Source organism: Oculina patagonica, chromosome 11 (genome assembly GCF_052425735.1).
Source record: "Oculina patagonica isolate OP01 chromosome 11, crgOcupat, whole genome shotgun sequence".
Classification (NCBI taxonomy): Eukaryota; Metazoa; Cnidaria; class Anthozoa; order Scleractinia; family Oculinidae; genus Oculina; species Oculina patagonica.
In genome coordinates, this window is record NC_135768.1 from 1,825,350 (window position 1) to 1,834,455 (window position 9,106).

Here is a 9,106-nt window from a genome sequence, read left to right on the forward strand (position 1 = left end):
TTTTATGCTGTTTTTTATGTACTTTATTTGTGGCAAAATAAAATAGTTGTCGTTGTTGTTGTCGTTATTCCAGTTATTTTGCTTTTGCCTAGTATAGACTCGTCAATACTCCTGATTTAAAGCTTGTTACTAAGAACATTTATAATTTATATATTGTATCAAAAGGTCCAAAAGTGATTGAAAGTAAAATGAAAGTGAAATAGGCCTTTTTTCCCGGGCTTTCGGAGCAAGGTTTCAATTACGTCATATCTATGCATTTGATTACGTCATCTCTCGAGAGCTCGGCTCTTGTGTAGACTTTGTCATGAGTTGTGGAGTACATGAAATATATTAGTTTTATATATTAGTATTGAAAACATGCATTAAAGCTAGTAAATTAAAAGCGTCAGGTTTTAAATTGTTTGTTTTGTTTTCTGTGCGTCATCCTATCTTTCCAGTTTTCATTTTCGTCAGACATTTTTATTGCACAATATTCGCACATGCTGGGAGTCTGGAACTAGTAGTTGCAAGGTAACATGGCGGATCTCGAGAACACGACCGAGGAACAGAATTCTCACACAGAAAATGAAGTCATGGATAGCCATGAAGAAGTACAAGAAGAGCAAATGGATGTAGATCAAGAACCTGAATTGGACAAGTGAGATCAAATTTATCTCCCTGTATCTTGCCACACATTTTCATCAAGTAAATGTTCTGTTTCTAACATTTTTCATTTGCAGTTTTGCCAAGGCCGATGCAAAAAAAGCTGAAGGAAATCGAGAATATGTACAGAAACACTACGAAGCGGCTCTTAAATTGTATACAGAAGCGATAGGTATGTTTTGAAGTGTTTATCTTTGGATTTTGTACCAGAGAGAATCACAATTAACGTTTTATCTATGATACAGAAAATCTTGATATCGACATGATCATTGCCATGTGCATCTGATCACTTTACCCTTGCTACAGAAACTAAAATTTCACAGATGTCAGAACAAAACTTTCCATTTTCAGAGAAGATCTGATTATTTAGACTTATCTAACAAATCAGCGTTATAAAAATAATGTAGTAACTATATATAATAAGCTACAGAGATAAAACTTACACTCGCCGGCCGGCTATAACCATTACAAACAGGAAGTTGATGTTCCAAAACTACATTGGTTTCGTTTAGATACAGTTGTTATTTTTAACACTTCCAAAGATTGTTTTAGATTCAGTGTTCTGTTGACGACTTTGTGGCAATAAAAGATGATATATACTACAAGTATCTCTAGGTAGGTGTATTTTATTTGGGGGGGTGGCTACCCATGCAGTCAGACTCAAGTATTTTAATGCTGTTATTTTGTTCTTTATTTCAGAGTTAGCCCCTACTGTAGCAACATATTATGGGAATCGTTCAGCGGCTTTCATGATGATGGGAACCTACGACAAGGCACTGGAAGATGCACAGGCTGCTATCAAAATTGATGAAAACTTTGTCAAGGTCTGCTAATCCTTCATGGCATCTTTTAATAACGCACAAAGTCTAAGATTTTTAAAAACCAACCAATAATTGCATTCATGTTGCCTTTCTCAACCCAGGGTCCAGTTGTTCGGAGGGTGGATAACGATATTCTGTGGATAAATCACTATCCGTAGAATGTGTAAAATTTATCCACTGAATAGTGGTTTATCTGGTGGATAAACCTGGTTTATCCACCCTTCGAACTACTGGGCCCAGGTGTATAAATGGTACTGGCAAATTTAATGCTGGGGGTAACATTGTGATGGACTAGCATCCCATCTGTAGGGGGGAGTAGAAATACTCTTAGTCACTTTAAAATGCTACAGAAACTGGGATAAGCTCCAGCCTGAAGGGGCCTCTAGGCCAGAATGCAGACTTTTTATACCATTGTTATTGAAACTGTTGGCTCAAATCCTAGATCTCCTAACGTAGGATAGAAATGAGTGCTGTGACATCCTTCTCTTTTCTTGGAACAATCCGCCATTATCCACTTGTTTTTTTTTTAATTTCTTTAGGCCATCCCAATAAAATGTTTCGTTTCCCATCGCCCGGCCGACCCATTTTTTTTTTTTTTTACAAAATATAAAAACAAATCCATATTCACTAGTCAAAGAAGCAAGTACTTAAATTTACAAGCATGTGATCTTGTTTTATTAACAACAATTGGTATAATGTGATGTCCTTGTCTTTAATTAACATCGACACTAAGTTTTTCAAAGGCTGTTTCGTGCCTAGGGCATCAACGATTGTTCCAACATTCTCAGCGAGATCAACTGAAACAAAATCTTTCGGTTCTGCATCTCCCGGCTTCTTAAATGAACCGAGACCCCTTAAAGTGTTCATTCTTTCTTTTTTGCCCGACCAACCGACCCACCATCACAAGGGACGGGGATGGGAAACAAAGCATTTTATTGGGATGGCCTTATATTGTTAGCCTGTCTGCCTGACAAAGTATCAATATTCTTGTTATAAAGGGTTATTACAGGGCAGCCAAGTGCCACCTTGTCATGGGCTCCATTGGAAATGCGACAAATTACCTGCAGAAAGTGCTTGAGAAAGACCCAAAGAATAAAGATGCACAGAATGATGTGAGTACTTTTAATTTTTAAACTAAAAGATCTTGTCAGAACTTTGTGTTTACCAGTTACCTCGATCCTACATGTAAAAAACATGTTGTAGCATACATGTGTAGAAGGTCATATAAATTTAAGTTTAACATAACAGTTGAAAAAACTGTTAAACAATAAATTTGATGGACTGGTTATGCTCATTAACAGTTAGATGGAAAGCTCAATGTTTCTAGAGCAAGCCGTCTAATTGTTTCTGCATAACCCAGTGGCTGATCTATTAAACACACGATACTGATAGTGTTAATTTTTGGAAGGATTTGTTGAAAAAATTCAGATAATGGTGGATAGATACTCTCGGGTGTACATCTTATTGAGGGGGGCGTCGGGATTTTCCGTTTTGGCCATTTTTTAGATTGGTTTTACGGTTTTTGACCAGAAGAACTGCGGTTTTTTGGTTTTGGTTTCTTATGTGGTTTGCGGGTTTTCCTTCTGTTGGCATTTGGTTTTTTGGTTTTCGACAAAAATGCAAGCGGTTTTTTCGGATTTGGTATTGGATGTGCTTTTCGGTTTTTCCCATTTGGTTTCCTGTTCAAAATGCTAGTTTGAGTAGTATCATTTAGCTTGTAACTGAACAGAAATGTCAAAATGTATAAGAAAAACCTTTTTAAAAAAATCTTCAGGTGTCAATAGGTTAAGGCTTTTGAAATTTGAATTTTTTGTACTGCAATTTTGCGGGTTTTGATGATTTTTTGTTCAGTTTTGCGGTTTTTAATAGGGCCCAATGCCCCCCTCCTTATTGTCCTCTTGGGGAAGATGAAAGGGAAAAAGGCAACTTTTACAGTCAACTCTCGTTATAGCGGACACGCTCGGGGCTTCGTTTAGTGTCCGTAATAGCGAGAGTCCGTAATAGCGGGGTGTGAGGAAAAAAATGGCGTTAACATAGGTTCAATAGTATGGGTTATGACGAGCTTATCAACAGTCGTGAAACAACTCAGTAGTCGTTAGGTATGGAGAATGACAATGGTCGAGGGTTTGATCTCTCCAAAGGAGTCGTCTGGAAGAAAAGGGCGCAAGCTGAAGTGAAAAAGCAAAGTCTGGTGTACAGCTACTGAAGCAATTGATGCAAAAATAATTATTGCAGACTTCTGAAGTGTGTTTTGACAAATAGTATTCAACACACTGCAATTTTCCGTAATAATGTTATGTGAGAAGTTCATGGTGTCCGCTTTATCTAGAGTCAAAGCAATAAAATTGTTCTTTTGGTACCACGAAAGTGTCCGTAATAGCGAGAGTCTGTAATAGCGGGAGTCATTTCCAGTCAAACCTCTATAACTTTCGCCTGGGATCTGAATTTTGTCCGTAATATCGAGCGTCCGTAATAGCGGGGCGAGAGTTGACTGTAGAGGGTAAGTTGGTGGCTACTTTGTTGTTGTAGATTTTTAAATCAGTCCTATTTAATTTTCAGCTGCGTACAACAAGAATGGTACAAGAATTTGAGTCATCTGCATTTCAAGCTCATGATAAAGAAGATTACAGAAAGGTATGGGAGCATGCTCATATGGCCAAGATAGAAATATTATGTATTAGAATCATGCAATCTTTACTGCATATATGTACGTTTAAACAAAAACACCTTAAAAATTATAAAAAAGTAAAATTAGCTGTCTGGCACCCACATGTCAGCAACTTTCAAACAAATTACTAAAAAATTGCAACAACTTTCAAACAAAATTAATCACACCAAGTAAAGTTGCCGGGGCATACTGGTTGGAGAGGGAAGGGGCGTAGGTTGTAAAAAAATCAGATCGGCTTAAAAAACCATTTTATTTCATAAGTGACCTATATTGATCGTAACACTGGTTCCAGTATTTTTGGTAATTTCTTGGACACTGACAGATTTTTGGAATTTGCTTTATTTAGGTGGTGTACTGTATGAATCACATCCTTGAAACTTGTCCAGCTTGCACACTTTACAAAGTGATGAGGGCAGAAGCTTATTGCCTGCAGGGGAAATACAGTGATGCACTAACTGATGTACAGTAAGTCGAACATTCTTACAGCTGAAGAAATACCGTTACTTGATTTATTATTCCATCTTAGAGCTGTCTCATCATATAACGAACTTATTATCCTCTGTATTTTATCCTCAGGAATATCTTAAGAGATGACTCGATTAATTCAGATGCACTTTATGTCAAAGGGCTCTGTCTTTACTATCAGGTAAGATGTTCATTCACTCATGTGCCAAGAGCAAGGTGGTAAGGCTGCAAATAACAGTCAGGCATTGTTCACAGACTGACCACAATTTGCCAATGTCTGATAAAATTCCAACTGTGGTCAGACAGAATGTTTGGACAACTTTCCAGTGCAAACACCAATGTTCTGCATTGACAATGCATTAGATTAGCAGGTTCACATAGTATAACATGACTGTATAACTGGCAGTACAGATGTAATATTATGTCCGACCTCACTTTTGTTTTGTCTGATCAAAATGGTGACTTAGTCAGATGCATGTCCTTTCAAAGGGAAAAAAATATTTGCAGCCCCGGGGTGGGGTAATCCTTATAGTGGACCATATAGGGAGGCCCTGCCTGAAAGGGGTACCTTTTTAAGGCTTTGGGTACATAAAAGGGTAGGGATTTTACAAGGTGGAGAATGCAAAAATTCTCATTTACACCCAGAAAAGGGAAAAAGGACAACCTGGTTAATTCTTTTATCATTTGGATAAATGGTTAAGGTAAATTTTTGAACTCGCAAAGAATTCCTCTATTAATTTAGTGCATAAAAATTGAGCTTTTAAATCAGGTCTCTCTGTTTTATACTCAATATAATTTTGTAGTTTTAGGTGATTTGTAAATCTTAACAGGACATATTGGATTTAGCTGAAATTATTTTTAGGTTTATGGTTGTAAAGATAAGTCAGAACATTAACTTATTAAATTGAAGGTGCAATGATTGTGTAAGTGTTTGCTTTTATTTCTATTTCAGGATTTTGTGGACAAAGCTTACCAACATTTTAATCAAGTTCTCAGAAGAGACCCAGACCACAAGAAAGCAAGATTGGCATTGAAGGTATAATTTATTTAGCCATGTATATTCATTTCAACTCTAAGCCTGCTGTGTCAGGGAAAATTAGCCTATTTTCTTCCACATTAAATGGGAGGTACCATGGCCTAATGGTTAGTGTGCTAGACTTAGTACCAAGCTGGCCATACTCGAGCCCTGTCTGGGGTTGCTGCCTTTTATTTTTGGGAAAGACACTTTTCTTTCACAGTGCCTCTTCACCCAGGTATATAAATGGGTACCATTGAATTTAATGATGGGGTTAACCTTGCGATGGACTAGCATCTATCCAGGGTGGAGGAGATTTGGAAACAGGGATAAGCTTGCCAGGCCACTAGGCTTGAATGCAGACTACCTTATTATAGGAAATTAACACTTGTGTTAATTAAGGTACCGGTATTTGAAATTAACGTGACTTAAATTAACGCGAATTGAAGGGAAAATTACTTCCCAATAAAGGAAATTAATGCGGAAGAGGGGTAACATTTCAAAATGAAGGAAATTAATGCGACAAACATAAAGAAAAAAAACACTTGTTGAGACAACAGGAACAAGTTTACTTTAACACAAAGGAAACTGAGCGCCTCGAGCGTTTTTCCGGCACAGTTTTAGTGATCCGGCAGATTTCCACCCTGATGAAATAATGTCTAAAGTTTCATAAGTGTCAAGACGTCTGGACTGTATTGAGAAATTGGTTTCAAAATAATGGAAATTAAGGTCATGGAAATTAGTGCTCCACTTAATTAACGGCGTGGAAATTAACGTTTACAAAAATTAACGCGACTTAAATTAACGCGAATTTTTGAAATTCGCGTTAATTTCCTACAATAAGGTAAACCGAAACAACCCATAATATGGTCCATGCAGCCTCATGAACATTACAGTTATTGTACAGGTGGTAAACTGCATATCGTAAAACAGAGGGGTAGAAACAAACCTAAGGGCTTTCAATGGGACAAAGTACCCCTGCCCCCACAACCACCCGAAGCTCTAGCAGACCTGTCTTCTTCTGTGAGTCATCACCTAGTAAAATTCATGCAGCTCCCCATGATGACAGAAGCTTCACAAGGGTAGCCACCTTCTTTGAATCTTTTTGAGAGCTTTGTTGTGTCTAAACCAAACAATCCATGCAACATGCACTACAACATCTTTGTGAGTTATGCATGGTTTGATTATTTTTTTTCTCTAAAGAAAGCGAAACGTCTGCAGTCCAAGAAACAAGAAGGCAATGAAAGTTTCTCCACTGGAAAATATCAGCAGGCTTTTGATATCTACACTGAAGCACTGACAATTGATCCTATCAACAAATCGACAAATGCCAAGCTTTACTACAACAGAGCACTGGTTGGCTCAAAGGTGCGTCCAGTTTTCTTTTGCAAACAATATTTTTTTTCAGAATTTTTGATCCTCCTCCACCCCCTCAAAAAAAATAATGGTCTGTCTCGTATCGGTAAACATCCAAGGTGTACTGCCAATTCTTCTTGATTTTTATTTTTTTTTCTTCTCTTGAATAAGATGCAAGTCCATCAACAACAATTACTAAATTAAACACATTACCTTTTTTTCAGATAAATAAAACAGAGCAAGCCATTGAAGACTGCAGTCAGGCGTTACAACTGGACTCTACATACCTGAAAGCTTACATCAAAAGAGCAAGATGGTGAGTTTGTATTTTACCATCCTTGCACCCTCTCCTCCCCTTTTATTTTGTCATTTATAAAAAGGCCAGTATACTGCACACGCTTTCATTATTAATCAAACAGAACCTACTATTTGCAGACCAACTATTTGCTCTGATGAAAGATTAAAAAAAAACTTTAGCCAGAGTATACACACAAGCATGCTCAATTCCTCCCCCCCCCCCCCCCGAAGATCAAATTGATTGCTTGTTACTAAGTTTTGAATTTTCGCGCGTAAGTAACAACCAATCACAAACACTACACGGACTTCGTCATCAGTATGGAATTCTTCGGATCGAATTTTGGACATTTTCTCGTGAGAGATGAATTGAGCACGCAAAGAAAAGTGTCTGCTTACTCACTTAACTAAACTTCTAAACTTAAGACATCAGCCTTTTTATTTACTTTACGTTAATTCACTTTAGACTCCAAGCTTATTGTGAACAACATCTTCTTTATTTTTAAGTTACATGGAAACGGAAAAATACGAAGAAGCCGTAAGAGATTACGAGAAAGTTTGTAAAATGGACAGATCCCGAGGTAAGACTGATGATATTCAAATTGTGCTATTAGAACACATTCTTCTACCAATTGCCTATGAAATGTTTTTTACTTATTGTATCTTTTTTCCTTCAGAATATCGACGAATGCTTGATGAGGCAAAATTGGAATTGAAAAAAAGTAAAAGAAAAGATTATTACAAAATTTTGGGAATACCCAAGGGTGCTTCGGAGGATGAAATAAAGAAAGGATACAAGAAAGAAGCGTTGAAACATCATCCAGGTTAGAACAGGAACAAATTACTTACAAATTTGTCAACAGTATGATAATGATTCTAATGGACTAATGGCATTATTGTTCTCTGGACTCACTCTCGTCCCCATAGCCCTTATCACTTCTCTTAGCCGGCGAAGCCTTGGCAGAGAAACCAAGGGCTCTGGGACATAGGATTTTTGAATTAATTCGATTTTTTTATTGGCTGTTTGGAACAAAGAATTATTGAACGGAAGTCAAAAACGTAATGACTCTCTCATACATTCTTTTGAAACATCATGACTGCATACATGATGACCGGAAGTCCTAGAATCTAGGACTGGAAATCCTGTGTCCCCAGAGCCCTTCCTTTTCTCATTCCAAGGCCACGTCGGCTAAGAGAAACGAAAGGGCTATGTGGACGAGAATGTTACTGGACTCTGTATCTGGAGGTCTGAGTTCAACCATAACTGTTGTGTTCTTGGGCAAGACACTTTATTTTCACAGTGCTTCACTCCACCCAGGTGTATAAATGGGTACCGACAGATTATCGGGACAACTTGATGAAATTGCTCGGGAGTAACCTGCGATGGACTATTATCCCATCCAGAAGAGTAGCAACAGGGACATTCTCAACAAGATTTAGTGCTACTTGAATATCTAATGAAAGTGTTGGTATTAGTTTGAAATCCACTAGTAGTTGCCAGACGTTGCAAAAACGTACTGTACTAGTCATGAAATTGAAAAAGGCAGTGTAACTGCGTACAGGTAGAAAAGAAGTGACCTAAAACTTGGACGTTTTCAAGTTTGACAGTGTTACTTGGAAGAAAATCACTAAAAAACGTTGTTTACGGTTTATTCACATCTTGGATAATGAACTAATTGCTTTCTTTTGTTGTTCAGGCTTTTTTTGTTGATCAGTGAGTGCTCTCTGACAGTGGATATAGCAACCCTCCAAGTTAAGACCATTTTAGTCGCCATGGCGACTAAAATTTTGGAGCTGGCGACTAAATTTGAACCAAGGTCGCCAGCCTGGCGACTAAAATTGAGA

At 37.6% G+C, this 9,106-nt stretch overlaps 1 protein-coding gene across 1 annotated transcript in view; it reads left to right on the plus strand.

Moving 5' to 3' along the window:
* Window positions 1-474: 474 nt before the first annotated feature.
* LOC144631179 (dnaJ homolog subfamily C member 7-like) overlaps window positions 475-9,106 on the plus strand; it is an 11,868-nt gene continuing 3,236 nt past the window's right edge. Inside the window, exons 1-12 of the mRNA XM_078489585.1 lie at window positions 475-637; window positions 720-814; window positions 1,342-1,466; window positions 2,462-2,575; window positions 4,023-4,097; window positions 4,478-4,596; window positions 4,708-4,777; window positions 5,549-5,632; window positions 6,815-6,979; window positions 7,192-7,283; window positions 7,769-7,842; window positions 7,939-8,085. Coding sequence (XP_078345711.1) covers window positions 516-637; window positions 720-814; window positions 1,342-1,466; window positions 2,462-2,575; window positions 4,023-4,097; window positions 4,478-4,596; window positions 4,708-4,777; window positions 5,549-5,632; window positions 6,815-6,979; window positions 7,192-7,283; window positions 7,769-7,842; window positions 7,939-8,085 — 1,282 coding nt within the window. The 5' untranslated portion in view covers window positions 475-515. The remainder of the gene's footprint in view (window positions 638-719; window positions 815-1,341; window positions 1,467-2,461; window positions 2,576-4,022; window positions 4,098-4,477; window positions 4,597-4,707; window positions 4,778-5,548; window positions 5,633-6,814; window positions 6,980-7,191; window positions 7,284-7,768; window positions 7,843-7,938; window positions 8,086-9,106) is intronic.